Here is a 26,867-nt window from a genome sequence, read left to right on the forward strand (position 1 = left end):
GCTTCAATCACGTAGTGAGGTTTAACCCCAAGCTTGGGTATCATTCATTACATATTGCTTCGTACCTAAACAAGCTTAATCCGAGTATACCTAAGGAAAATGAAATTCGCCCTCCCTTGTTCCATTTCAATATGCCATGTGCCTAATGCGCCATTTCGCCCTAATACCGCCGAGATGCTCCCTAAATGCGTTTTCGGTGATGGAAATAATCATCCACCTGTCATACGTACGACGCAAAAACATTAGATAAAAGAGAGAAGAGAGAGAAAGGAACAAGCGTTTGCCTCCTCATCGGTTTCCTTTGAACAATCTTCTCCAGCTCATCCAGCCCCAAAAAAATTTGGTATGCCGTACTCATATTGTTTGCCAATACTGGTAGCGCCGCCATCCTATTTCTAATAGTAACTTTGTAGGTCTGAGCCGCTGGATGGCTGTCCGCCCATAGGCCGACCTCGGCCAAATGAGCTTGATCCGGCGGCATCTTGGCCTTTGGGATCAACATCGTCCAAAGAACGGTAGCCGTGGCCACGATTACGACCGCCTCGTCCGCCGCCCCTACCACCGCGGTGGCCGCGTGAGTTGCCACCTTTGTTTCGTCCCCTACCAGAGTGAAAACTTCTGCTCTCGTTCCGGCCGCCGTACTGCGCCGGCGCCTTGCCTGGGTACTCATCCTCTGCAGGATGCTTACGCTTGGATGATTTGTTAACAAACAAGCTTTGATATTCATCCTCTTTGGGGTCTTCGGGCTCAATCCGGAGAATCACTTTTTCTCCAACTGTCGTCTCAAAGGTAAAGCGTTCTTCAATCGGCAGAGGCTGCCAGCTGGTAATTTTCCCCGCATCCACAGGGCGTGCGCCTTTCTTCAGGGCAAGCACCACGAGTGGTACGGGATTATCAGTATGAAACTTGGCAGTATGCGGCAGGGGGCGCACCGAAGCAGCCCAGATGGAGTTGTCATAACAAGCGGTGCCAGTCACTTCCCACAGCATCTTGCTTCCCATGCCGCCAACCTTCTCCAGAATACTGGCCGGGCAAGGGCGAGGGCAAATGAGGATGTTGTTGGCATGGAACTTGAGGTCGTTATTTGATATGCCAGCGGGAATCTGCGCCAGCTTTAGAAGCTTCTTGATATCTTCGGCACCAATCATGTAGCTGGTGAAGAAAACTGTCTTCTTAATCATAAGTTTGGACTTGGAGGGAGGACAGTCTTTGATTATGGTTTCGTTATGCTGATTGATCATGTGTTGAATTTCCGCAACTTCAACAACAGGATTGAGAAGCCTTAAAGCATCATACACCTGAACAACATCGGCAGTTATCGTCCCCCGAGTTGGCATTGCCACCTGGCGCCGGTTGTATTCGGCGAAAAAGTCTCGAAATCCCTTTGTGTGTTTCGGTCGGTCTTCGTACACTTTAATCTCGATAGCGTCCTTGTATGTCTCCATGAGCGCCTCAAAGAATAGCTGCTTGAAGTGCATTGTGTTCTGGAAGTTTTGGTTGGAAGGGCTGACTCTGGGCTTCAAGCAGACCATATCAAATTCGAGCTCTTTGCTTGTCACCATCTTCTTAATCAAGTCGCCGAAGCCATGTTCAGAACGGCCTGTCAAGAGCACGCAGAGAGCGTCCTGCTGCTTCGAGCTTAGCTTGACAAGATCAGTGACCTTCTCATTCCACCACCCTTCCCAAGCACGCTCCTCTTCCCTTTCAACCCCGTCGCCGGTTGCTGAAAGGATCCTGTTGTCGTGCCACCATCCACCACTAGTGAATGCTTCTTGAGTCGCGAGCAATCCTATCGTCGGCCCAGTCCACAATGCTGGATTTGGCATGGGGGTTTTAAACACTGCATATTTACTAAGTCAGCGTCGAAATACAACTAAACTGGATGGGAAGCTAGCAAAAAGAAAAAGACCAACGTACATGTGTTGTCGAAATCGTAGACATGAAGAACTCGGACCTTGTCGACGGCTATATGCACCAATTAGCTCGCCGAAAACTCCCTAGTCAATGCATCTCGGCATATTTTTGGCGTCAAAAATAAGCACATGCAGGCCGACGAACCTGGGAGCTGCTTCGATAAAACGGACCATCGCCCAAGTGCCGTGACTGTGAACTGCGAATTTCTGGTAGCGCCATGGTATGCGCTGTATGCCGACGCCATGGCGCTCAATCGAGGGACAGACAGGCTGCGAAGACGGGCAGCGATCGTCGCAGCACTCCGAGTGTGGAAAATGGACGGCGTTTGGTCTGGGGGAGATGAAGTCGTGATGCAGGAATTTTGGGCCTGCGGGTGGTTGTCGCGGGTCAGGTTGGGCTCCATGACGAAATCCACCGCAATGCGTTTTCTTATATAGGCGCTTGTTGGCCGCCGGCAGCTCCTGGCCCTACTGAAGGGTACCAGCTTCAGCGGGCTGTGCACTGAAGCGTCAGCAGCTATACGGCAGTAGCTTCTTTGTGGCCCCGTCAGACCTACCCTGCATCCATTGCCTTTTTTTCTACCAATTCATCCCGAGGATCTGGAATCTGGAAAGCGATTGGAGTTTTGAGTGCTTAGAGTTTTGATCTTGAGACTTATGTCTGATGTGAGATTATCTCATCAACTCTGCTTGCTGTTTTAGCTGCCGAGGCTGTAAGCTGATAGCGACTGTGTAGTGATGAGGTGGCGACAGCGTTGACGCTTCCACCCGCTCTTTGTATGAAAGCGGCAGAGTTCAAATCCTGGCGCCTGGCTTGGTCTGAATTTAGAGTTGCGTTTCGATCTTACCCGCAAGGAAACAATCGATATCTCCACGGCTCCTCCATGGCATCTCCAGCTAGTGCCGCGGTGCGCTTTCTGGCCGGTTCCAAGAAGGCGCCTCAGGGTATATTGCAGCTGCGATTGCACGTGAAGCCCGGAGCCAGCAAAAACAGAGAAGGGATTCAGGCTGTTACTGAAGAGGCGATTGAGCTTTGCGTTGTAGCTCAGGCAAAGGATGGCGAGGCCAACCAAGCCGTGATGGAAGTTCTCAGCGAGGCCTTGAATATTCCGAAGTCGAAGCTGAGTTTAGTTCAGGGCGCAAGATCAAGAGATAAGACGGTGGTTGTGCACGAGATTAAGGGCGATGGACCTGCCTATGCTACTACGATCCTTGAGCTGCTTCATAAGGCTAGCTCAGAGACCTGATGATCATTGCTGGCGCCGTTCTAGATCGGGGCACTTTTTATAGCAGCAGTCGCTGGATAAATCACTCTCGCCGGTGACTCAATGATGTTCACCCCGCCATCGTTATCAAGATCCAATGCTGGCTCTGCTTCAACATGACAATGTTATTATTTAAGGGACCTGGGGACCAACCACTTAATCCCAGAAGCATGCGACTCACGAATATATATCACAAATAAACATCGATTAGCAAATTTACTGCCATGTCTAAGAAGACCTTTACCATCAAAGCGCTTCAGCTCGAAGATGTGCCTGAAACGGCTCAGCTCAGCAGCGATGCTTTCCTAGACGATCGCCAAACTCAGATGAAGGCCCTTGGCCCGAATCCCTTTGATATGAAGAAATATCACATGGAAAGCATGCCACAAACGCTGAAATCGCCGCGATGTGTGGTATTGAAAGCTGTTGACGATGAAACCGGAGAGCTTGCAGGCTTCTGCAATTGGGGGCTTATTGGATTCTCACCAGACGAGATGCCCGTGTTGGAAGGCAGGATCCAACCCCCCGAAAAGCCTGCTACGACTTCAACACAGAAGTCGGAGAAAGATCAATCAGAGAAGGATGAGCCAGCTTCAACTGAAGAAAGCGCTGCAGAACCAGAGGATGATCCTATTAAGCGGCTCGAGACACTTACAAGCGCCGATTTGGATGCATGGCAAAAGGAGGTGATGCCCGAAGGCACCAAATGTCTCATTGTCATTGGACTTTCTGTCTCACCCAAATTTCAGAGGCGAGGCATTGGCTCTGCGCTCCTACGCTGGGGAACAGACATCTGTGATCAAAAGGGTGTTTTCGCATGGGTTCATTCGTCGGAGCCTGCGTGGAGGATATACGAAAAGGCAGGATTCCAAGTGATCCGCACTCTCGATGTGGACTTGGACGAATACGCTCCGTGCTCTCCTCCAAACGAGGGTCCTGATGCGAAATGGGGCCATTATGTTTTCCGATACATGAAGTATTTTGGTACCAAAAATTAAAAGGCATCATCTGATAGGCGTAGCATTCCACAGCGTCTAAATATATCTTTTGAATCCTATGCTCCGCGATCCATAATTGCCTGGTATGTAGCGGTACAAAATATCCACGTCCAGCTTTGTATATCTGCTTTGCATATAAGCATCTACATCTGAGAGACCAAATCGAAAGCATTAAGCTTCAATGCGTTTACTGAATATGGTATTGATCGGCATAACGCGGGGAAATGGGACCCGGAGGGCGAAGGTAGCTCAGATTCCGAGCGAGCACCAGCTGAAAGACAAAAGGAGGAGGAGTATTTAGTAAACATCTTGTACTATTCCGTGCTCTGTAATTTCAAAAGATTCTAAAAATATCTGCAACTGGCAGCCTCCTGGAGACAATGAGAGACATTTCCAACTGGAAGGCTGGTGGTGAATGTGATAAGCTTGACCAGATGCGTGCAAATCAGGCCAAACGAATGCCACAGCTGTGATGGCCAACGAAGCTCGTTCTGGTTAGCTGCTGCTTCTACGGCTTACAGTTGCTTGATCTGGGGTTGAGTTTAGGTTCGAAGCAAGAATGAGATGCTACTAAGAGCTAATCTTTTAAGCCGAGACGTGTGTTTTGCTCTATTCATGGCAACATACGCAAAGTTGCATGCCTCTGCACTGGCGTCCGCGTCATGTCTCAGCAGAGGGCTCGGAGCTGAATTAGCCTATTTTTAGAGCGTCCTAATGAAGTATTTGTACAAATTCCCCTACATGTGCCATGCACTGATACATATAAGCTGCGTGGTGGCAGTGTTGATAGAACTGCCTGCAGTGCTTCTTACATGCCTCTTACACGCCAGGATTTGCCCGCACAAGTAGCGGTACCTGTGCGAGCAGTAATTGAGACGAAAGAGCTGACCCCTGAGAGTAATCTTGCGGATAGCCGGACCGCTGAGCCTAAGCGTCGCATACCACCTTGCGGGTGATGGCCCGGGCTCATGTAGCGGTACCAGCCAGAGCAACCACTTGCTTCCAGACTGTTGGAAATATCACAGGCCATGATGATGCCCTGTTTCACGCCAAGTTGTCAGTTTGCCCATGCTAGTGCAGATGCCGTCCGTGGCTGTCTGGTACCAGAGCCTTGGGGTCCAATTACATTTCAACTCGTCGATCGGGAGGCTTGCAGGCGAAGGACTAGTAGTCGGCGACGTGGTGATGGCAAGGCCACTAATATAAGCCGCGTGCTGCAAGGGAGGCTAAGCATGGCCTGATAGAGGCGATTTACAAGTGTAATTGCGCTTGCAAACGCGATAGTCAAGCGAGGCGGCCCTGGCCCTTCTATTCGTCGTCTGGTTTGGCGTGCCAGCCGATGTCCAGAGGATGACCCGATCGACGCGGATAGGTGTCATCGCCGCTTCGGTGTTCAGCCCCCCGCAAACGCAGCCATCGTGGGATTCGCCCAATTGGCACGTATCACGGCTGAAAAAATAATAGCGTCTTGTTAGCACGAGCACTACGACTGCTAGTACTACCACGCCGTACAGTACTCGTCCTAACTAGTATTCTTGCTTGAAGCGGTAGGCGCCCAAAAAAGCAGAGATGATCCCCTTGTACTTGCATATATTGCGCTTTTCCGCCCCCAGAAAAACAACAACGGTCTCCCTTCATCACCTGCTTCCCTGCATGCGTGGTGTTCAGGTGGACATGGGACAACGCAGATAAGTGTAGGCACGGTCCGGAGTGCTACGACGGGGTGCTACCTTTGTGCTGCTTCGCATCGATATTGCCATTGGACAGCACATGTGTATGCCCCAACCAGCTTCCTCGGCATCCTTCTGATGGGCGAATTGAACGAGTGCTGCTGTGTACTGTATGGAGTACATGTATAGCTACTAAGAGGGCCCATTTTACATCGTATCTATATAGATAGCGAGTACGGAGTAATTGCCATATGAAGAGCTCATCTCTGCAGCGAGACCATCGTATACACTATCGTATACTTTGATCGTATAGGGGGTAATTGATAGAGGCTAAAAGCTGCTAGCAGCTTACGGACGGCCACATTGGCCTGGTATTAGTGCTTGCACCAACAGTTAATGCTACTAGCAGCAGAATGCAAGAGGACAGCCAAGCGTGAGTAAAATTCCGTCAGGTTGACTCAGATCACCTTGGCGTGCTCTTCCCGTGGTCCAAGACGAGCATAGCCCGCGGAGGCGGCATAACACTAAAGCACGAGGTGCATTCACATATCGGACAAAGTACATACCTGCCTCTTAATACGGGGTAGCATTGGCGGCTCCTATCCGAACACTTACATGGCCGGCTTGCTACGGTTATGGCTCGCGTACAGTATGCTGCGCTGCTGCGTTGCAACTTTGACGCCATGTCGAGAGCTGTAGGTTCGCCGGATATGTACATTGTAGTTCGGCGTAGCTAACGTAGCTTACTATCATCATCCCTTGTCCCAAGTAGAAAAGGAAGAAAACAATAGAAGACAGCAATGGGGGCTAGGAACCGGGTATATCGTGTCATCATCTACCGGGCCTTGGCAAGCAAATGAAGAACTACCTGGCAAGCTCATGGCATAACACATGGATATGGCTAGCTGAAAAGGTCAGTTTAAATTGGTACGGGGAACGCTATTGGCTTACTCTGGCTAAATGGGATGAAAAAGAAAAGAAATAGGCATTTGATACTGGACACTAACACCCACGCCCACGAAAAAAAAAAAAAAAAAAAAAAATTCAAGAAAAAGAAATAACCGAATCCTGCCCCTGGTTCTCCTGAACTGACTGGCTTCCAATGTCTATCAAATCGCTAGCATCGTCGTAGCAGCAGGACTAACACAGAGTAGGCCGGCGGGTACTGTGTGAAGGGAGATGCGCCACACGGCCCTAGCGCCCTGCAGTGCCCTAACAAGTAAGAAGAGCAGTTGGAAAAGCAAGGCTATCCACGTACGGTCGGTACTGTACACGATGGGGGCCCCCCGAATTTGGCGGTGCTTTTTTGGCATTTTTGAGACAGGACCCCCCTTCTTTCCAAGATTTTTTTTTCCTAATTCCCCCCCTGTGGATACATCTTAATTTTTTTTCTGGAATGATTCCTATGGTAGTGGAAAAAAAAAAGATGGAGTGAGGGTGTCATAATAGTAGTTGCTTTCCTTTTCTTATTTCTTCTTTCTCCTTCTTGAACGGCTGGCTCGGTCTTTGTTCAGTCTCCTCTTCTCCTCCCTTAGCTGCATGAAGATTTGGATATCAATCTCCACGTCCTATCTGGTCCTCAGGTCCTCAGGTGCCCCAAGCTGCCGCGAGTACATGCCCCCGAAGTATCAGTACACGCACTCGCTGAACGTGCTGCCCTTCAGCGCTGCTACAGCGTGTGCCTCTTCTGTGCTGTCTTCTGATCTTCCCATGTCCTCCTTGGCCTAGTGCCTCCCCCGGCCCACCCCCCATCTCGGGCCATCCATTCGCCCATCGACTATCTGGGCTAAATCGAAAATCGTCCAACCTCGATTCAGCAGCCTCGAACCCTGCCTTAGCCAAGCCCATCGAGGGTTGTCCGCGGTCCTCCTTCAATTGCATTGCTCGCCTCGTTTTCTGTGCTCGCCAACTTGCGACGTCATCCGTCTCTGCTGTCGGGGCGCCTTGAGAAATATTGGGCTCCGTCATCTCGGCGCACCGCATCTCGCAACCTCCGTCCACCTCCGGAACGTCTCTCCTGGCCTGCCGCCCGCTCGTAGATCCGATCTGCCACCAACCAAGCCATACCGCTCCGATAACGAAAGCGAGAGGGAGAGAGAAAAAAAGAGGAAGAAAAAGGAGGCAGATATAAAGGGAGTTAACCTTTGCTGCTGCAATCTCTGTGCCGGTTCCTGCAGGCCCTGCGACGGCTCATTTCAATAATATCGGCTCCGCCAGTGGCATCCAGCCGGAGCCTCAATTGGAGGCGCGTCGCCTTCTCACATACTGCCTCTAGTATTGCCTAAAGGACAGCCTATTCAGCTTAAATGTCTGGGACAGAGGCTGCCAATGCCCCGGGCGGGGGAAACAATGCCAGCGAATTTGTGAGTAATATTTCACCAAATCGATACATGAGCCCGATATACGACGCAACGAGTGCTAATGCTATATCAAGGTTCGCAAGCTGTTTCGGTAATTGCCCACTAAAAGTTTCAGCTTCCATCGACCCAGCTGACCTTGCTTTAGAATGCTCGAAGACCCGACACACCAAGATGTAGCTCGGTGGGGAAAAGATGGCGACTCATTTGTCGTCGTTGAGGTGGGATTTACCCGGCATCTCCATTTTACGTATGAATTGACTCTTACGTCTTCAACCAGGGCGAGAAATTTACGAGATCTATCCTGCCGAAGCATTTCAAGCACAGCAACATGTCCAGCTTCATTCGGCAGCTGAACAAATATGACTTTCACAAGGTCAAGCCATCTGCTGATGGCGAATCGGCCTCTCCAAATGGCAACGTGAGTATCCCAGCTTTGCGCGTTACAGAGCTGAAATATTACATGAACGGCACGGCTAAGGATTGGGTTACGACATGCAGGTCCTAGAGTTTAAGCATCCCTACTTCCGCGTCGACAGCAAAGATGACTTGGATAACATCCGCCGGAAAGCGCCGGCCACACGGAAACCCCAGGTCGCCGAGGACTTCACCACCAGCCAGCATGTCAGCGTTGTATCCGAACAGTTGACTGCTACTCAGCAGCAAGTGCAGCAGCTTCAAGAGCTGTTCGCCGACATCTCTCAGACGAATAGGCTCCTGGTCAACGAGGTCCTCACCCTACAGAAGATGCTCAATGCCCAAAAGCAGGCGCAGTATGAGATGCTCAACTTCCTCTCTCCGTATAACCATAACCGGAACAATGGAATGATCGCCCACCAGATGAACTCAAATGGCGGCATGTCTTCGTCGGATGGCGACGAAAATGTGCCAGAACTTAGAAGAGCGAGAGAGCTGCTCTCCAGCGTCGCGCCGGACACCGTGGCTGATCGGGAGCTCGAGCGTCTGCACGACATTTACGAATCTCCTGCCGATTCAGCAACCATGGTAACCCCCGTATCAATGCCCATGATGCATGATCCTATGAATGATATTAGTCGGTATCCCGTCTATCCCGTAGGCCAGACCGTCGGCATCGATCCTTTCCACTCGGATCACATTAATAAGATCCCATATGCCATTCCGAACGAGAACAGTTCCGCTTCCATGGATCAACACCAGCAGCACCAGCAACATACACCACAGCCTAACCAGATGAACAGTGCACCTGGGGCGTCATTGGACAAACCTGCACCTCTGTGGGGATCGAAGAAGCCAACAGTATTCTTGGTAGAAGACGACGGGACGTGTGCGAAAATCGGCATCAAATTTCTCAAGTCGATGGGCTGCGATGTCGAGCATGCTGTAAGTGAACCGGGTTTAAAACCGATTGGTCGTCAATTTCGACGTTGGTTATAGTGAGCTAACAACAGCTGTGTAGATCAATGGTGTGGAAGCATATAACAGGATAAACGCCGTTGGTCGTGACCATTTCGACATGATCTTCATGGACATCATCATGCCTAGGTTAGACGGTGTATCGGCTACCATGTATATCCGCCAGCACTGCCCAGCCACGCCCATCATTGCGATGACGTCAAATATTCGACCAGATGAGGTGAATGGCTATTTTGAGCATGGTAAGATGAACCAACCCCCGGAATAAACTGGGCACCAAAACTGACCGCCATTTAGGTATGAACGGAGTGTTGGCCAAGCCCTTCACCAAGGAGGGAATGCTCAAGTCTGTCAAGACCCACCTCCAGCATCTTTTGAAGAACCCACCCAGCCAGTCAGACAATGGACACGGATCCGCATTCATTATGAATGTTCCCTATCTGAACACGTCGGGCAATCCCATCAAATTCGAATCGCCAACTCCGCCTGCAGGTGCTGGCAGCTCGAATTGGTCGGCTGGCCACATGTCTCAAAACGGGGTTGATTCGGGTTTCGGGATGATGGATGGGAGCAACCAGTACAACATGACGCAAGGTAGAAACGCGTACTCGACGATGGATGCATCCTCTGGCCGTTTGTCCGATCATGATAGCCCACCGGAGAAGCGACAGCGCTTGAATAACTCGCAACGAACTTATGCCTAACGCTGGAACCGATGGCAATTTCCGTGCATGAGGACGCTCCCTTTTGCTGGATGATTGACCTGTTCCTTTTTTTCTTCCATTTTCATTTGTTTTTCCTCTCCCAATTTCTTCTCGGCTCTTGGCTTGCTCATTGCATGGGAGATTCTGCTATGTGGCGTTGTGACATGTTTCAACAAAGGAGCCTTTTCTTTTTCTTATATTCCATCCGCAGAGATGTGCTTCAACCTGTCGTCTTGGGATTTTTTCTTGGTTGGGATAATGATTTCGCGTACCGGTTGGACATTTGTCGGGGCATTCTGCGGCTCTATTTTGCCAGTGGGAGGAAAAGGTTTCTTTTTTTTTCTTTATGAGAGAAAATCGGATTTGTAACGATGTATGCTTGGCTAGGTCATGGGATTTATGGAGAGAAATGGCTGGTGAAGGTGCCGTTCTGTGATGGCACCCTGCTGAAAAGCTGTAAGCATTGGGAACGATAAGTAATGACTATCGATCTGTATGGAGTGGTTAATCATATTATCTGTTTTGTGAGGATACATGACATTACTTACCATGTTTCAAAGTGACGTTACATTGCTCTTTTGTATGGAGATGAGAATTGGTGAGTGCAGACAAAAGAAAGCGTTGGAGAAGAGACAGCTTTGGTGGGTATGAGGATGCCAGCAAAAATACGGAGTTACCGAGTGTAAGAGCGAATGGGTCCCTAGAGTCGGTATGACAGATGGGAGGCCTTCCAAGCATAAATACCTTTTCCCTTATGCTATCTGTGGGTGGGGGGATGAAATGGACCCCTCCCCGATGAGATCCGATTTGCGAATCTCGGACGACGTCAACATGGATAGCTGTCAAAAGAAGAAGGAAAAATGAGAGCCCCCGGAGATTTGGACAGTCCTGATAATATCAGCATGGGCAGAGGGCCACTATACATGGAACACGATCGAGAATCCACAAAACGTCAAACCCACCCGGGCGGGAGAAAGAAGAAGGAGAGAAGTGAGAAAGAAGTATGAAATGAGGCAAGAAAAGAGAAGAGAAGAAGACGAGATTAGAAATGTAGCAGAATCACACCTTGGGATGCTTGTAGCCGTTAGATCCGATGATCCAGGCGCGCCGTTGAGGGTTCCATGGAGGTCTGGACCGGGGGTGGGAAACAATGGAGACGGGCGGTCGCTCAGCGGGCGGTTTTTAGGTGCCGGAGCGGGGGATGAGATGGGAGGGAATGGGCCGAAGAAGGAGGCGTGGAGATGAGGATTTTTATGTATTTTTTTGTGTGAGGACGAAGAGAATTGAGACAAGAGTAAGCTTGAGAGTTGCTTGAGATTTGGTTGTACTAGTACAATGTGAACAATGTAAAAGGCAGTGTACATGTATATGCGAGCAGATGCAAGAGACCACTTATACATGCAAAAGGACCCTTGTCCATTTTGTTTGCTGCTGGACGCCAACAGCGCCGCCAAGCCCAGAATCTGTCTGGGCCCAACGGAGTACAAGTATTAATATCGATATGGAGTACAAAAAGGCAGAGGCAGAGAGTCTAGAGCCGGTCTATAGCATGGTCTCCAGTCAATCTATTTCATGCACGCGGCAACTTGACGTCAGCCGTGGATCTCTTGCTCGCTGTGATTTTCGCAATCTCCTGCGAGAAGCCGTGTTTGATGCAACATTACAACATGACCCTCGTCTGGAGCAATAGATAAAAAAAAAAGCACAAAGTCGGCTAATGAGCAAACAGCTTTTTATTTTTAATTTTTTTTATATGTTTGATTGTAGCGCCGCCAGCCTCCCCTTTTCGTCTATGTGATACGAGGAACATGTTGGGAAGGGCGCGTTGCGGCGTTGCACTTACACGAGGTAGTGTACTTGTGTGTGGATGAGATTGAATCATGGCTTTGTCACTGGTTTCATGTCGTTACTTTTTTTTTTTGTGTGCCTTTTTGCCACGGCGGCTATGGATTCTTATCTACTAGTAATGCATCTAGTAAAATGGTATGTATTATAAAAGTAATAGTGCAAGCCACTATCAATTTGGTCAAATAACTAAGGTGCCGTGTTGTTCAGACAGGTATAGTAACAAAGGAAGAGAAAATGAGAGAGGGAATAAGAGAAAAATTGCAGCGGAGGAATCACGCCAGATTCAGATCGCCGAAATGGCTTGTGGTTTTTAGAACTTTCTAGGCCCTTGTTTGACGCATGAAGTTGGGAACAGCCCAGAGCAAAAGAGGAGATCCTTGCCATATGGGGTAATTCTTCGTGTCTCGCCTCGGAGACGATCCGAGCGAGAAACTGGGCGTTTGGAGGGAAGCTGTGGTAGCTCTTACGGTAGTGCTGAGGCGAGCTTGAACTTTGTCATGCTGCGATACGACAATTGGCACCGGGGTTGAGTTGAGTTGTCGGCAGTTGGAATTGTACTAGGGTTCTTGGAAGAGGTTCCTGGCGTTTCTGGTCCTTAGAGCAGTGATCCATGGCTCAGTCTATGGCGGTATGGAAATAATTGTAATTGCTGCTTTGGGGCCTGAACGCTGAAAGATGCTTGATGGGGGGAAGCTTTGGACAGCTCAGTGGACAGCTCAGTGGACAGCTCAGTGGACGGCTCAGTGGACAGCTCAGTGGACAGCTCAGTGGACAGCTCCCAGTGGGCGTGGCGGCCTCTTTGCACTAAAACAGCAGCTTACAGCACCATTGTCCGCGCAACGTGTCTGATACAGTAAAACGACGCAGCTTTCACTGGGTACAAGCTACTTTGCACATGAAGTGGCATTTTCACTTAACGCGTCTCTACGCGTTTCCCACAGCTTGTGTGGCATCTCCCCGCGCAAGGGTTTGTTTCTGACTTGCTAGGTCAAGTACCTGTATTTCGACAAGAATTTGGTGGAGGTGGCAGCACAGAGCCCATAGCCAATCAATCAATCCGAGCTCAATTGTTTCTGCGCAAGCAAAGAGATACACACAATGCCGCATTCAATCTCTCCCAACCCAGTCAAGGACGAGCCAATGGACGGCGATGCAGGAATTCCCAGCGATGCTGCCCCAGCAAAGACACCCGCAGAGGACGATGTCGACATGAATGACGAGCCACAGACGGAGGCGCCACCCGCGGGCCAAGCTGAAGAGACGAAAAAGGAAGTCAAATTGGACGAGCTGTTCGCAGATGAGGATTCAGACGAGGAATTCCCAAGCTTAGCGCCCGTTAAGCGCGAGGCCGCAAGCTCACCAGCACGAGCCGCTTCACCTTCGTATGTGGATTTTTGCTCATCTGTTATTCTGCAGCAGAAAGAAGAAGACCCTGGCTGACTGTGCTTAATTTATAGAGATATCCCTGCTTCCGATCCCGAAGTCATGCGCAGCTTTTACCAGCGACTCTTCCCTTGGCGACAGCTTTTCCAATGGCTGAACCACAGCCCGACACCTACAAATGACTTTGGTAACCGCGAGTTTGCTTTTACCCTCCAGAACGACGCATATCTGCGTTACCAGTCTTTTGCAACTGCAGATCTGTAAGCCATTATGCTCCCAAACCATAGTCTCAAGAGCTAGTCCCAATACTTACTTGCTCTCGTCTAGCCTACGGAAAGATGTCCTCCGTCTCATGCCCTCCCGTTTCGAAATCGGCCCCGTCTACTCAACAAACCCCCGAGATCGAAAAACCTTGCGCAACTCTTCTGCCTTCAAGCCTCTTTCAAAAGAACTTTGCTTTGATATCGATTTGACAGATTACGATGATATTCGAACGTGCTGCGACAAGGCGACCATTTGCAACAAATGTTGGCAATTCATGACCATGGCCATCAAGGTTGTTGATGTTGCCCTGAGAGAAGACTTTGGCTTCAAGCACATTATGTGGGTATACTCTGGACGAAGAGGTGCCCACGCTTGGGTGTGTGATAAGAAGGCTCGGTCAATGGACGACCAGAAGCGCAGGGCTATAGCAAATTACTTGGAAGTAATCAAGGGTGGTTCACAAAGCGGCAAAAAGGTCAATATCAGGAGACCTCTGCACCCCCACCTTAGGTACGTGATGCCTCTATATCTTATGAGTAGTAATAGTAGTAGGGATGATGCTAACATAGTTCTTAGCCGGAGTCTCGATATTCTCAAAACTCACTTCCAAGAAGACGTGCTGGAGGTCCAGGATCCTTGGGGAACAGGTGAACAAGCTGAGAAGCTACTACAACTTCTTCCAGACCGGAACCTAAACGATTCATTACGGCGCAAATGGGAAGCAGCCCCTGGACGATCGTCTGTATCGAAATGGGCCGACATCGACGCTGTAGCCAAGACTGGTGCAAGCAAGCATTTAGATTCAAGAGCACTGCTCGAAGCTAAACAAGATATTGTGCTGGAATACACCTATCCCCGTCTCGATATCGAAGTCAGCAAGAAACTAAACCATTTGCTCAAGAGCCCCTTTGTCGTGCATCCAGGCACAGGGCGAGTCTGTGTACCCATCGACACAAAGGCTCTCGAAGACTTTGACCCTCTTGGTGTGCCAACGGTACAAAGCCTTCTTGCAGAGATTGATGCCTGGAAGGGTGGGGAGGAGGGCGAGGAGGGCGATGACAAGTCCAAAGTCAACATTGCAGACTGGGAAAAGACTAGCCTGAAGCCCTATGTTGATCAGTTTAGAACCTTTGTATCAGGAATTATCAAGGATGAAGGGATTGCAAAAGTTAAGAGAGAGCGAGAGGATGACTCAATGGATTTTTAATCATGATGGTACAGCTTAGGGAGGAATTGCATATTATTTGGAAGACACATAATTCGAGCAGGTATTTTTGGGTATGGACATTGCTTGGTATAGATTATAAGATTGCATACAGCATTATGTCTATGATTGCGTCTCCTTCGCTTCTTCAGCTCCTGATTTGCTTTCGTCTTCAACGTTAGCTGACACCTCAGCTTCTACATCCTGTTCCTTAGTTTCTGATGCCTCTGCTTCTTCTTCAACCTCATCATCGTCCTCATCCTCCCCCCCCTCTGCTCCTTCACCATCTCCAGCCTCTGACTCAGCATTCTCACTTCTCAGTTTTCCGCCCTTCCTCTTTGGAATCACGCTCAAAAATGCCTGACCCCAGTCACCACACTCCAGCCACTTGAGCATAATCTCAACCACATGGTTCGTCGCCAGAACCTGTCGGCTCTGCATCACCATAAACTGGCCAATCGGCAATCTCGCCGTGCGAATGCCCTTTTCCCGCGCGCGTCTATAGCATAGGCCTTTTTCACGGTTCTTGTCAACCAATCCACCCACGATATAGCAAGTGTTTGGCTCTAAGCGCTCAAGTGTGTAAGGTGAGTCAGACGATAGGTACACGACGTCCTTGTTCGCCTCGTCAAAGGCAGGCTCCGGTCCAGGAATAGGGAAAGGATCGGTTTCATCGCGAGTCCATGCGCAAGGTTCGTCAAGACTGCGTTGCAGCGACTCAATCATTTCTCCACCACTGCCATCAGTGGCATTCATCTTTTCGCGGATCTTAGCCGCACAGCTGAGATAATCGCCCTCGTCGAACCAGATACCTTTCCAGTTCTTATGCTGATCACCCAGCACTTCGTGAAACCGCTTCGCAATCCCCTTGTTAAACCCAGCTACCCACAGATGCGAACGGTATCTCGCCGCCTTGTTGTCAGAATACGCCCTCGTGACCTGGCTGGACAGAGACACGCGCTCCTTGTCCATCATGTAGTCCTCAAAGTCACAGTCGAAAATGATGCCCACGGGAGCCAGCGTAGAAACCTGCTTCTTCTTCTTAAGCTCCGCAGGGTCGACGCCCTGCGCGATGAGGGCGGCGCGCTCATCGCGGACGCGAACTTTTCGCTCGTGGCGCTTCTCCTTGCGGCGCTTGCGGCGGTCGTCCTTGCCGGCGTCCCATTCTTCCTGCTTACGAAGGCGCTTGAGGGCGTTTTTGGACATGGGCGGTGGGTTTGATGTGGCGGCTTGGTCTGATTGGGTGTCCATTGATTCTGAAGGAGGTTGAGGCTGTGTTTCTTCGGGCTTGGATGAAGCCTCGGCAAGTTCTGATGAACTCATATCTGAGGAGTGTATGTGTTTTTGTTGGAAGCTCAAGTAATGAGTTTAAGATGAGTTGATCCAAGTTGAAAAAGCTCCGAAAATAGTTATGAGATCTGATTCTCATAAACGTTTTCCGTCGTTTGCCTTCTCACAACTTTCGTTATATAGAAGTTGAAAGCAGTTATGAGTCACGAGAGTCGCAATTGGAACAGATTCTGTCGGGTTTGAGCTCCAAGCTAGCCAGTCTATAAAATGGCTCGATTTATGCTTATAATTGATCTCTTAAGACTCGCCTGAATCCTCGTCGCCGTCCTCTATCATGAAATTTTTCGAGGTCTTACACGCCAGCCTTTTTGTATGGAGCAATCTTTTGCACCTCCAAATCTCTTAGTGGGCTGGTGGGGCTCAAAAAGTACCTCCAGACATGTACCGCAAGCCGAGACACTCAGAGACTTTCTGCCCAATCAGGCCGCCTCAATTGCTGACTCTAGGCATCACGTGATGCGCAATTCCCAAGAACCGGCGCAGCTTCCAAGCATCAGACGTCAAAACAGCTCCTCATTCTCATATTCTTCCTCCCACCACGGCGAGCTACGCACCATCACACGCCATGGCGAAGCCTTACGTGCCCCATGACGTCCTTGACGAGACGGCTAAGACCTCATTAGTCGGCCTGGGAAGCGGCTTCTTCATTGCGGCCGTCCAGAATGCCATGTCGAGGCGCAACGTCGGCGCTTTGAGCGTCTTTACGCGGGGAGCTCCCATTATTGGCATTTGCGGTATGGACATTCGGACACCGGAAGAATGCGGTACCAATTGGACCGCGGACTTCTAGAGGGAGAAGATGCAATTACGAAAATGTTCTTTTGGCTGACGGTGTTTTCTTGTAGCTGCGGGTCCCGGTGCCTATGCTTTCTTCTCCCGAACGATGATGAACCTCCGTGAGAAGGAGGATGCTTGGGCCGCCGCCTTCGGAGGTTTCATGTGCGGCAGTGTTCTCGGACTTCCTTGTAAGAACTCTTCTCCCGAATTATACTCACTTCTCGGCCATGGCGGATGCTGACCTGCAACCCCTTCACAGTCAAGCGCACTCCTGTCATGTTCGCTCTTGGTGCCTTTGTCGGTACCGCCCAAGGTCTTTTCCACGTTGCTGGTGGTCGACTGGACAGCTTCTACAAGGAGGAGGACGAATTCGAGCGTAAGGAGATCATTCGACGGACAACCCGCTTGCCCGTTGAGCAGACCATTGCTGAGCTTGGCGAGGGACGAGGTAAGTCTTCGCCTTTGAAATTGAGGCGTTTATGAACTGGTGCTAACGTCTACAAGGCATTCGTCCTCCCGGATACGAGGAGCGGAGACGAGAGCGTGTCAAGGAGAAGTATGGCTTCGAGGTTAACCCTGTGAGCGCCACAGCTGAGGGCAGCCAATAAAATGAAAAAGAAATACCAAGAATAAAGCCAGCTGCCAGAGACTATGAGGGGAGTCCATGGCAGCTTGTATATATATATGCATCGCATTCCAGTGCGGAAGAGATGCGATGCTAGATAATTCGATCTTTTTTTTTTTTTGCTTTTTGTTGCCATGCCACCTTTGCCATTACCAGTTTGTTGGTCTGCGTGTTTTCGCAATTGGGCTTTCGGTGTGTAGTGACAAGCTTAAAAAGGTACGTTATCTTGCTCTCTGTCTATTATGCGTTTTGTTTTTCTGTTTTCCATGATGATATCTTTTTCAGAGGTTGTTTATGATATCACTGATTACACTAATCACCATATCTACATTGTTTTCCCTGATGGACTCCCCCTTTCCCAATTTTCATTATTTATATTGGCTACCTGTTAAGGATGAGGCGCTGATATGCCAAAAGTATAGGTTGTAATACTTCCCAATGATAAGTAAACACATAATGGTAGTGGTACGTATTAAACTCATCAACTTGCGTTATTCTATTTTCCCGTTTCCATGATGAAATCTTTTTTCAGAGGTTGTTTATGATATTACTGATTACATTTATCACCATTCTACATTGTTTTCCCTGATGGACTCGCCCCTTTTAATCCTTGTTACTTTACATTGGCTATCTAATAAAGATGTAACGCTAACGTGCTGAAAGCATAGATTGTAAACCCTTTCAATGGCAAGCAAACAAAACATGACTAATGGTACGTTGTTTTATAATCATTAACCTGCGTTCTTTTTTTCTTCTTTTCCATGATGAGTACTTTTTCAGAGGTTGTTTATGATATCACTGATTACATTTATCACCATTCTACATTGTTTTTTCTCTGATGGACTACCCTTTTTTAATTCTCAATACTTAATGTTGGCTATCATTTGAGCGTGAACGCTAACTTACCAAAAGCATAGGCTATATTACTTTTTAATACACAATATGCAAGACCATTATGATAGTGGTACGTTTTATACTGATGCACTTCTTCCTCCCTTTCTCTTCTTCTGCCTTTTCTCCATGATGAAACTTTCTTTCAGAGGTTGTTTATGATATCACCTGATTACATTTATCACCGTTCTACATTGTTTTCCCTGATGGACCATACCTTCCCTCTTGTTATTCACATTGGCTGTTTGTCATGAATAATACGCTGACATGAAAAATGCATAGATTGTAAGGTCTTTCATAGACAAGTAAATCATATGTCGCGCCATGGTCATCTAATACAGGTGCATCATTGTACTATCGATATATATATGTCATACCCGTCCTTATGATGGAATCTTTTTTTCCCAAATAAATGCCATCAAGCCCAACTCCTGGCGCGCTATTAAATGCGAACTACCACTTTAAATATCTTCAAATCGACGCTTTTCATCTAGATTCTTCATTTTTATAGTGCTTTGACCGACTGAAAGAAGGGGTTGGCCAGGAGACTCTCATCTGCTGCCACTAACTCCTTCAGCTTAGCAACCTGTTCTTCTTTGCTCAGCTCTCCGTTTTGCACGGCCTCTTTCCATTCGACGAGGACCTTCTTAAGCATAGCACTGCCCTGTTCAACATCCTCGGTACTGTAGCTAACGCCAAGATCTTCATGCTTGGTAGTAAAATCTTCCAGTTCATCCGCCTTGCGTTTTGCCATGCGAACAACCTTATCCGGGAAGCGCACCAGCTCGGCGACGTGGATACCGAAACTCTGATCGCAGATACCAGGCTCAACCTTGTAAAGCAGCGTGACCTCACGCTTGGCGTTGACATCGCCATTGGTACCGCTGATGTGTGCTGTGACGTGCATGTTCTTGACCTGAGGATACTGATCGGCCAGAGCGGTAAGCTCGTGGAAGTGAGTCGCGAACATGGCAAAACAGCCAATTTCTTTGACAATGTGCTCAGAGATGGCCCAAGCGAGACCAAAGCCATCATAGGTCGAAGTACCACGGCCAAGCTCATCGATGATGATGAGGGACTCGGCCGTCGCCGACTTGAGAATATTAGCCGTCTCAAGCATTTCGGCCATGAAAGTCGATACACCCTTCAGCTGGGAATCTGAAGCACCGACACGGGCGAGGATGGAGTCGAAAATAGTGAGTTCGGCCTCTGAACAAGGGACGAAAGATCCAACTTGGGCCATGAGGGCAATGACACCAGCTTGGCGGATGTAGGTAGATTTACCGCCCATGTTTGGTCCAGTGATGATGAGGAATGAAGATTTATCGCGGGTAAGTTCAACATCGTTGGTGATGAATTGGACGTCGTCTTGAAGTTCCATACAGGGGTGACGAGCACCCAGGAGTTTAGTCTGGCCCTCGCCGCGGGCATGAATCTTGGGTCGGACGTAGGCATCAGGAGCATGGACGGCAGCGTGAGAGAGCGATACGATGACATCTAGATGAGCTAGCACGCCAGCAAGGCGCTCAAGGACTGGGCAATACGAGGACGCTACCTGGACAACCTCGTTTACCAAACTGCTCTGAGTGCGGTTGTAGTTTTGAGATAGTTGGTCGTATTCACGACGATAAGCTTGCAACTGCTTCGTTGTGAAGTAGACACCATTCTTCTGAGTAGAGCATTCAAGATATTTTAACTTACCACGAATACAGCCAGCTTCTTGTCTGGTCAGACGCATGCACACGCCATGGACCTTGTGGTTGGCCTCAAGGAAAATCTTCTTATCGGCTTCCTGGCCTAGATCGCGTGCGGCGCTCTGGAACTCTTGCCTGATATCATGGTCGAGTCGATCGAGCTTCTTGCGGATAACACGCAGGCTTTGATCATACTCGGGCTTAATTATGTACTCATGTCGGTCTAAAGCATCGAGATCCACAGTTTGCTCAACCATCTCTTGAAGCTTACCGAGACTATCGGACAGCTCTCGGAGCTTGTTGGTATATGCTTCATCGAGAGGGTCTTTGTAAGACTCGTCCATGATTCCCTCGAGAGTTCCGATGAAGCCAGGAAGGCGGATAACAACTTGGTAGGCACGGACGACATCCTCCAGATTAGCTTTACCGCGTTGGAATTTCTTCGACAAGCGGTAGAGATCAGGAACGGAGCGTAAATGCTCTTCCTGCATAGTTTGGCGGAGCTCGGTATCGGTAAAGAAGGCCTCAACAAGCTGCTGTCGCTTCTCGATTTCATTTTTGCTCATCAGCGGCTGCTTTAGCCACTGTGCCAAGAGCCGACTGCCCACAGGGGTTTTGCAGTGGTTGAGCACACCGTAGATGCTCATCGTCTTTGATCCGTCTCGTAGACCAGGCATGAGATTGAGGGCCTTTAGAGCCGCGGCATCCAGCTTCATATATTGGGCCAAATCGTGCTGATACAGCTGGTATTGGCCAAAGTTAGAGGGGTCCTGTAGGGCACCAATGTATTTAATCAGGCATGCTGCAGAGCCCATGGCCAACTTAAGGTCTGTCTGTGGCAGCATAGCAACTGATTTTTCATCTTTTAGGAGGCGAGCCAAATCTTGTTCGATATCTTTGATGCCAAAGTCACCCGCGGGACGCTCGGCCAGAGCGACACCGCAGTTGTTGATGACTTGCCTTAACTTTGCCAATTCGGGATCCCTCTCTTTTTCTTTTTCGTTCTTGTCGTACTGGATCAGGCACTCTCGGACGCCAAGCTGAATAAGGAGAGCCTCGAAGTTGGAGTACAGGTCGTTGTCGAGGAACTCGCTGACTCCGAGCTCTCGCACGCTGGCATCAGCGAAGCACACACCAACGGCACGCGCTTCAGAAGCCTTGGCGGTTATCTTGACGGCCATAATCATGGGGGCCGAGTCAATCTGCCCGCCCAGTTCGTCTTCGACATCCTGAAGGTTTCCAGGGGATGCCTGCTTGATGCACTTCCAATTCATCCGACCGCTGGAGCTCTGCCAGATTTCGATCCTCTTGCCCAGTTTGAAGAGTGCCTCGCGGAGGAATTGTCGGAAGACCGTCATGGTCATTGTGACGGAGGGGAGACCAGTGTGGTCATTCTTGCCGAGCTGTCTGACAACAGATGTTGTTTTGTAGACCTAGATTCACTTGGTTAGAGACTGCTGGTTTGTGAACGTGGCTGGCATCGTACTGTTTTGGCAATGTACATGGCATCCTCGCCGTGGGCTGTGTACCAGTCGCCTCTGTCGAATATCCGCACGGCATCGGTACCGATATCTGGTAGCGATTTGAAGAAGCGGATGAAACCGCCCTCGTCATCGAGCTGTTCCCTACAATGTCAGATTCCATATTCGCTGTAGCTGTAGTTATAATTATCATAAGTGCTGCCCGCACGTACCTTCAATTCAGGTCTTGAAGCCATGGTCAGGGAATATGAACAGCGCAATCTAATGTGCCAAAGGGTCCCTCAAAAAATCCCAAATCTTCTCCTTCTAGCTGAATTGAAGGAGATGAAGCATGAAGAAGAGAAAGCAGCTGGTTGGAGAAGCGTGGCCTGCAGAATCTCCTTATCAAGCTGCAGGCGCGTGTCTTGGAGGGGGAGACGCGTTTTCTGCTGCAATCAATTAAAGCTGGAGCTGGCGTTGACGCGAAAGGCCCAGATTAGATAAGCATCGACCTCACCACACTCAGAACATTCGCCGCTTGTGTCATACTTTATTCTCGGTATTATAACTCAATTCCGAGGATTGGCCATTGCCGTTGCTTTTGAACATGAATTTATTGTCTAATATGATACAATCACGTATAAATACTTGAAAATCGCTTAAATACATCTCAAAAATATGGCACCAATGTGAAGGTCACATAGTTCGTCTTTTTCATCACTCTCCGAGTTCCATTGCATATCAGCAACTTCAATATGGATAATCCTGTTGCTGCAAATGTCCTCGGGACACTTGGTGCTGCAAGTCTTGCCCTCTGGCCCTTTATTGCACATTCTCATAGTTTACATATAGATGACGATTTTTCTGGAAAGTAGACTGACAGTGAACGCTTCATAGGTGTGCTGGTCTGTACAGGTATGAGCTTACTTACGCTTACCATTCCGTTTTGCACCTATGTAAGTATAATATTTATGAATGGTTGGCCAACTAAATGAGAGGCAGCTTATCCCGCAAATCATCATCAACTACCGTCGCCATAATACCACCGGCTTGCAGCCCTCCATGATGATGCTGTGGGCCTGGGCAGGTGTTCCGCTTGGAGTGTACAACATCATCAAAAATTTCAATGTGGCCTTGCGCATACAGCCTCAGATCTTGACACTCCTCAGCCTTATCACTTGGACTCAATGCCGCTACTATGACAAAGTAAGCATAGAATTCAACTTTCTATTGTCCTTCAACCAGCTATAATGCATGTAAACGCTGATCCATATATTAGAAATGGCCCATCTCCAGCTGCCTTCTCGTAGTCATCCCTATTGCTCTCTTCATGGCTGGCATACAAATTGGCCTCATTTTTGCTCTTCGAGCCGCTCACTCTTCGCAACTCACATGGCCAGACACGTTGATGGCAGTTCTGTCAGCTGCTCTTCTTGCTGCTGGTGTCCTCAGACATTATTGGGATATATATGTCCACCGATCAGTGCGTGGGATCTCATTCATATTTGTAGGCATCGACGCTGCCGGCGATCTCTTTTCTCTGATCTCAGTGTTTTTCCAACCCAGGCTAGATATTCTTGGCATGGTGATTTATGGAACTGAGTTGGCCCTCTGGACGGGCGTGTTCGCTTGCGGGGGATATTTTAACTTGCTCCCTTGGATAAAGCAAAATCTAAAGTCGTCTCCAGAGAGTGATATGTCTTCCAACACCTCTGAGCCACCAACGAATCCAACCACGCAACCAATTCATGACATCTCTCTTCGAAATATGCCATCATCCACGTCTGTCTTTAGGACGCCGTCAAGCGAATTTGCTGTTGCGAGGAATAGAGCCGGGTTCCATGATTTTGAAGATGAGAGGGATGCAGTCTCGTAAAGACGGCTTCGACATTATAAGAATCTTTTTTTTCTGGTACTGCAAAAGGTCTTGGTGGAGGAAAAGAAGAAGAAAACAGAGCAAGTAAATCCATCGCTGGGGATCGCTGGGGATCGCTGGGGATCGCTGAGCACAATAGAAATCGCCATTTTAGATGAGTTGTCTCAGCATGCTCTCTTTGACCACGAACGGCTGAGAAGAAGGGAAGTTATGGAGAAGAATAGTAAGAAACATAGGACCAATGAGAAATAAAACCCGGTAGCGTAAATGCCCGAACTGTGTCCAGGGAAATGCACTAGAGGAGGAAACGCTCGGAACGCCGTGGCCGGACAGAATCCTAGCATGAGGAAAATATCTGTCTCTATGTCTTGGAAAAAGAGAGCGAGCGAGAGCATGAAAGAAAATATGAAATACATCGCGTCAAGAGTGGCGGTAAACATGATGGAACGTAGAGTGATGATTCTGCCGTTGGTGTTGATGCAAAGTGGAAGAGATCTAATCCATGATTTGGCATTGTGGCCTTGGAGAGTCTGTGTTTTGTATATGTAGATATTGACATCTTCAAGTGGAAAGAACGCTCCAGAAGAAGCGGCCTTGCTCATCAATCTCGAGACTCTGTTTGGATACCTGCCTGTTAAGCTCGTATCATTTCTGCCACAGTAGACAAGTTGAATTAACTACCTAGGTGTTTGGTACGTCTATCAAAGGCAAATTAAACCTGTCATTTAAGATCTGTTTACATCATATTGCTCGTCCATCTCTAATGCCACCTCACCTCCAACACTGACTCGTCTCGTCACTACGCAGCCACGTCTTCAAGAATCATGTGCGCCGCCTTCTCTGCAATGGCATATACTGCCGACTGTATATGCGCAGTGATCTGAAGCGGCATGATACTCGCGTCCACAACTCGCAGGCGCTGGACTCCATAAACTTGCAGCCTCTCATTGACGACGCCTCCTCGAATACCTGCGTGGCCGCCCATGGCGCACGTTCCGATTGCATGCAGCGCCGCACGGGTGCTGTCCTTAATCATCTGCCTCATTTGTTCATCGTCTTCATATGCACTGGCCGGTGGGTGAACTGGCTGTCTCACAACGTTGTTGAAAGGTGGTGCAAGCATGAGGCTGCGTGCAAACCGGGTCGACTGCAGCATCAGTTCCAGATCGATTTCGCCAGCTGGCCCATGGTAAAACCCAATCTCAACCACAGGATCATTCTTCGCAGCGGATTTGGGTTGTATGTGAATCGAGCCAGCAGCAAAGGGCTGCTGCAGGATTTGAGCAATTATGCCGTGCCTGGCATCTGCCCCCCCAAAGGCACCAGCTCCAAGTTTAAAGAAGTATTCCATGAAGCCAATTTTGTCGGGGTTCCTCAGGCGCTGCTCCAAGAGATCTTTCTTCTCTGGAGATAGCTCTGCCAACCCTTGGACTTGGGAAAGTATCTTCTCCATGGCATCTTGCTGTATGGCTTTCGTAAATGGAACCATACCATAAGAACCCGGCATGTTAGTAAGAGGACCAGTTTTATCTCGAGTATATTGTTCATGAGCTGCGGCCGCTTTCTTGGCATCGAGTATGAGCTCATCCGGATTTTCAAGTTCTGGGTCAACATCTACGACGAAAATAAAGGCTATTCGACGCATGTTAGCTTAAATAAACCAGGTCAACAGAATAGTCACTGGTATGAAATTGCCTGGCTGTGTGCACACCTTTGTGTTCTTGCAGATTTTCTCCCACCATGGGACTATCCACTTTGACATCAATCCCGGCTCGCGACAATACCTCGGGATTTCCAATGCCCGAAAGCTCCAGTAGCTGTGGAGATTTGATAGTTCCAGCAGACAAGATGACTTCACGAGATACTGGGATACTGTACTCCTCGCCATTATGTGTAAATCGGACTCCATAGGCCGCATATTCGCCATCAACTTTTCCAACGATAATATCTTCGACCAGGGCTTCAGTCAGGATGTAAAGATTAGAACCAGCCAAGGAGCAATACTCGGTCGCAAAACTTCGAGCATTCGTGCGCGGGTCAATGCTGGATAAATTTGTCCAGGCTCCAGCATTTGATCCTGCAAAATGAGCAGAGTTTGTTTCCACGCCTAACGAGTTGAGCCCCTTGATCCATAGCTGATGGGACGGCGAGTAATCATTGGCATAGCAGATATGAATTGGACCCGAGGTGCCAAAAGTGCTAATGTCATATCGGAGATCATGCTCATCCTGTACAGAAGAGCTTGGTGGATGGAAAGTTTCCGACTTTTTGAAAAAGGGTCTGTGGGATAACAACAATAAAATATAAACATGACCAACATCACCATAACTGCGTCTCAGATAAAAGAAACACTTACTGCAAGTCATCCCATCCCCATCCGGGATTGCCTAGAGCCACCCAGTCATCATAGTCCACTCTACCTGCTCTATTCCAGCCCATATAGTTGATGGCACTAGATCCGCCAAGTCCTTTGCCCCGAGGCCACGGGTCTTTGACACCTCCTTCGGTGCCTGGTGACGTCGTGTTAAACTTCCAATCAATGTCGGTGCCCGAGGCTCTTCCAAAAAAGCCGGGAATCTTGACCTCATCACGCCCGTTTACTACTCCTCCAGCTTCAAGCACTCCGACGGTGAACTTGCCATCCTGGGCTAGACGGGATGCAACAGCAAGACCAGCGGTTCCACCACCAATGATGATGAAATCAAAGGACTGGCGCAAGAAATCGTCTATAGAAACTGTTTGCATGTTGGATGTGGAAGTTTGATGAGAGATATTTCAAGAGATTTACTCCATAGTAGGAAAACAATACAATCCCATCTGGCATATCTTGACAGGACTCCAGTCTTTTATAGACTTTCAAGACGATATTAGCTGCAGCATAGATAGGTAAGCCCGGAAAAGGCGCATCTTGTGGTATGACATGGCCCCGCCTACCCTTGGAAAGAAGCGGAGAATGTAAATATAGTAATATTCTTGACGATACAAATAGTATAAGAAACAGGCCAATGGTTTGAGGTCTGGGGAATAGATCTAGTATAGTATTGGCATTCGCCCATTGCTGAAAACGGCAATTCATATAGATACTATTTGCCAAGAACCGAAGTATCGACATTCGAAGCATCTGACACGGGTTGACTTAAAATCTGACAGCAAACTCCGGACTAGACATTGGATTGCTTTTTTAGCAACTTTT

General features: G+C 48.8%; 12 protein-coding genes across 12 annotated transcripts; 6 read left to right on the forward strand and 6 right to left on the reverse strand.

Moving 5' to 3' along the window:
- Positions 1–5: 5 nt before the first annotated feature.
- GGI43DRAFT_69658 (HAD domain phosphoesterase family swiss army knife RNA repair protein) lies at positions 6–2,266 on the reverse strand. The gene is made up of 2 exons (XM_083210164.1): positions 1,918–2,266; positions 6–1,840 (listed from the first exon to the last, which is right to left on the reverse strand). The coding sequence occupies exon 2, from the start codon at positions 1,824–1,826 to the stop codon at positions 396–398; it is 1,431 nt and encodes a 476-aa protein (XP_083059770.1). The 5' UTR covers positions 1,827–1,840; positions 1,918–2,266; the 3' UTR covers positions 6–395.
- Positions 2,267–2,797: 531 nt separating this feature from the next.
- Positions 2,798–3,160, forward strand: GGI43DRAFT_384495 (DUF167 domain-containing protein; the record flags this gene model as incomplete). The annotated part of the gene is made up of 1 exon (XM_083203529.1): positions 2,798–3,160. One exon carries the CDS (start codon positions 2,798–2,800, stop codon positions 3,158–3,160), a length of 363 nt encoding a protein of 120 aa, XP_083059771.1.
- A 105-nt stretch (positions 3,161–3,265) lies between these two features.
- Positions 3,266–4,247, forward strand: GGI43DRAFT_69734 (acyl-CoA N-acyltransferase). The gene has a single exon (XM_083210165.1). It carries the CDS (start codon positions 3,403–3,405, stop codon positions 4,174–4,176), a length of 774 nt encoding a protein of 257 aa, XP_083059772.1. The 5' UTR covers positions 3,266–3,402; the 3' UTR covers positions 4,177–4,247.
- Positions 4,248–7,296: 3,049 nt separating this feature from the next.
- GGI43DRAFT_69815 (uncharacterized protein) lies at positions 7,297–7,990 on the reverse strand. The gene has a single exon (XM_083210168.1). It carries the CDS (start codon positions 7,827–7,829, stop codon positions 7,434–7,436), a length of 396 nt encoding a protein of 131 aa, XP_083059773.1. The 5' UTR covers positions 7,830–7,990; the 3' UTR covers positions 7,297–7,433.
- On the forward strand, positions 7,692–10,409 carry GGI43DRAFT_69776 (HSF-type DNA-binding-domain-containing protein). The gene is made up of 7 exons (XM_083210166.1): positions 7,692–8,209; positions 8,281–8,297; positions 8,352–8,424; positions 8,484–8,624; positions 8,705–9,565; positions 9,642–9,840; positions 9,896–10,409. The coding sequence occupies exons 1-7, from the start codon at positions 8,153–8,155 to the stop codon at positions 10,300–10,302; spliced, it is 1,755 nt and encodes a 584-aa protein (XP_083059774.1). The 5' UTR covers positions 7,692–8,152; the 3' UTR covers positions 10,303–10,409.
- A 721-nt stretch (positions 10,410–11,130) lies between these two features.
- GGI43DRAFT_69861 (uncharacterized protein) lies at positions 11,131–11,995 on the reverse strand. Its single transcript, XM_083210169.1, has one exon. The coding sequence runs from the start codon at positions 11,700–11,702 to the stop codon at positions 11,220–11,222; it is 483 nt and encodes a 160-aa protein (XP_083059775.1). The 5' UTR covers positions 11,703–11,995; the 3' UTR covers positions 11,131–11,219.
- Positions 11,996–13,124: 1,129 nt separating this feature from the next.
- Positions 13,125–15,064, forward strand: GGI43DRAFT_69782 (DNA primase subunit PRI1). The gene is made up of 4 exons (XM_083210167.1): positions 13,125–13,532; positions 13,608–13,793; positions 13,861–14,307; positions 14,374–15,064. Exons 1-4 carry the CDS (start codon positions 13,249–13,251, stop codon positions 15,002–15,004), a joined length of 1,548 nt encoding a protein of 515 aa, XP_083059776.1. The 5' UTR covers positions 13,125–13,248; the 3' UTR covers positions 15,005–15,064.
- A 60-nt stretch (positions 15,065–15,124) lies between these two features.
- GGI43DRAFT_423355 (tRNA (guanine(9)-N(1))-methyltransferase) lies at positions 15,125–16,918 on the reverse strand (the record flags this gene model as incomplete). Its single annotated transcript, XM_083208229.1, has 2 exons — positions 15,125–16,311; positions 16,906–16,918. The coding sequence occupies 2 exons, from the start codon at positions 16,916–16,918 to the stop codon at positions 15,125–15,127; spliced, it is 1,200 nt and encodes a 399-aa protein (XP_083059777.1).
- A 181-nt stretch (positions 16,919–17,099) lies between these two features.
- Positions 17,100–17,702, forward strand: GGI43DRAFT_69934 (uncharacterized protein). Its single transcript, XM_083210170.1, has 3 exons — positions 17,100–17,146; positions 17,201–17,316; positions 17,388–17,702. Exons 2-3 carry the CDS (start codon positions 17,235–17,237, stop codon positions 17,609–17,611), a joined length of 306 nt encoding a protein of 101 aa, XP_083059778.1. The 5' UTR covers positions 17,100–17,146; positions 17,201–17,234; the 3' UTR covers positions 17,612–17,702.
- An 852-nt stretch (positions 17,703–18,554) lies between these two features.
- On the reverse strand, positions 18,555–22,055 carry GGI43DRAFT_427951 (mismatch repair ATPase MSH2; the record flags this gene model as incomplete). Its single annotated transcript, XM_083208893.1, has 3 exons — positions 18,555–21,771; positions 21,825–21,956; positions 22,032–22,055. 3 exons carry the CDS (start codon positions 22,053–22,055, stop codon positions 19,150–19,152), a joined length of 2,778 nt encoding a protein of 925 aa, XP_083059779.1. The 3' UTR covers positions 18,555–19,149.
- Positions 22,056–22,553: 498 nt separating this feature from the next.
- Positions 22,554–24,375, forward strand: GGI43DRAFT_427953 (PQ loop repeat-domain-containing protein; the record flags this gene model as incomplete). Its single annotated transcript, XM_083208894.1, has 4 exons — positions 22,554–22,638; positions 22,696–22,754; positions 22,801–23,004; positions 23,078–24,375. 4 exons carry the CDS (start codon positions 22,554–22,556, stop codon positions 23,672–23,674), a joined length of 945 nt encoding a protein of 314 aa, XP_083059780.1. The 3' UTR covers positions 23,675–24,375.
- Positions 24,375–26,677, reverse strand: GGI43DRAFT_69968 (GMC family oxidoreductase). The gene is made up of 3 exons (XM_083210171.1): positions 26,031–26,677; positions 25,386–25,954; positions 24,375–25,306 (listed from the first exon to the last, which is right to left on the reverse strand). The coding sequence occupies exons 1-3, from the start codon at positions 26,417–26,419 to the stop codon at positions 24,474–24,476; spliced, it is 1,791 nt and encodes a 596-aa protein (XP_083059781.1). The 5' UTR covers positions 26,420–26,677; the 3' UTR covers positions 24,375–24,473.
- Between the last annotated feature and the right edge of the window lie 190 nt (positions 26,678–26,867).

The sequence above is a fragment of the Trichoderma evansii genome, assembly GCF_050947405.1.
Source record: "Trichoderma evansii strain SZMC 28006 chromosome Unknown GGI43scaffold_12, whole genome shotgun sequence".
NCBI classification, from domain to species: Eukaryota; Fungi; Ascomycota; class Sordariomycetes; order Hypocreales; family Hypocreaceae; genus Trichoderma; species Trichoderma evansii.

Excerpts from the sequence above, each read along its gene's own strand:
- GGI43DRAFT_69658 (XM_083210164.1), bottom strand. The coding sequence starts at position 1,826 with ATGCCAAATCCAGCATTGTGGACTGGGCCGACGATAGGATTGCTCGCG.
- GGI43DRAFT_69734 (XM_083210165.1), top strand. The coding sequence starts at position 3,403 with ATGTCTAAGAAGACCTTTACCATCAAAGCGCTTCAGCTCGAAGATGTG.
- GGI43DRAFT_69815 (XM_083210168.1), bottom strand. The coding sequence starts at position 7,829 with ATGCGGTGCGCCGAGATGACGGAGCCCAATATTTCTCAAGGCGCCCCG.
- GGI43DRAFT_69776 (XM_083210166.1), top strand. The coding sequence starts at position 8,153 with ATGTCTGGGACAGAGGCTGCCAATGCCCCGGGCGGGGGAAACAATGCC. Across the intron at positions 8,425-8,483 it reads ACTCATTTGTCGTCGTTGAG|GGCGAGAAATTTACGAGATC; the intron begins GTGGGATTTACC and ends GTCTTCAACCAG. Across the intron at positions 9,841-9,895 it reads GAATGGCTATTTTGAGCATG|GTATGAACGGAGTGTTGGCC; the intron begins GTAAGATGAACC and ends ACCGCCATTTAG.
- GGI43DRAFT_69861 (XM_083210169.1), bottom strand. The coding sequence starts at position 11,702 with ATGTATAAGTGGTCTCTTGCATCTGCTCGCATATACATGTACACTGCC.
- GGI43DRAFT_69782 (XM_083210167.1), top strand. The coding sequence starts at position 13,249 with ATGCCGCATTCAATCTCTCCCAACCCAGTCAAGGACGAGCCAATGGAC. Across the intron at positions 13,533-13,607 it reads GCACGAGCCGCTTCACCTTC|AGATATCCCTGCTTCCGATC; the intron begins GTATGTGGATTT and ends CTTAATTTATAG. Across the intron at positions 13,794-13,860 it reads TCTTTTGCAACTGCAGATCT|CCTACGGAAAGATGTCCTCC; the intron begins GTAAGCCATTAT and ends GCTCTCGTCTAG.
- GGI43DRAFT_69934 (XM_083210170.1), top strand. The coding sequence starts at position 17,235 with ATGATGAACCTCCGTGAGAAGGAGGATGCTTGGGCCGCCGCCTTCGGA. Across the intron at positions 17,317-17,387 it reads CAGTGTTCTCGGACTTCCTT|TCAAGCGCACTCCTGTCATG; the intron begins GTAAGAACTCTT and ends ACCCCTTCACAG.
- GGI43DRAFT_69968 (XM_083210171.1), bottom strand. The coding sequence starts at position 26,419 with ATGCAAACAGTTTCTATAGACGATTTCTTGCGCCAGTCCTTTGATTTC. Across the intron at positions 25,955-26,030 it reads TGGGGATGGGATGACTTGCA|ACCCTTTTTCAAAAAGTCGG; the intron begins GTAAGTGTTTCT and ends GTTATCCCACAG. Across the intron at positions 25,307-25,385 it reads AAATCTGCAAGAACACAAAG|CCTTTATTTTCGTCGTAGAT; the intron begins GTGTGCACACAG and ends TGCGTCGAATAG.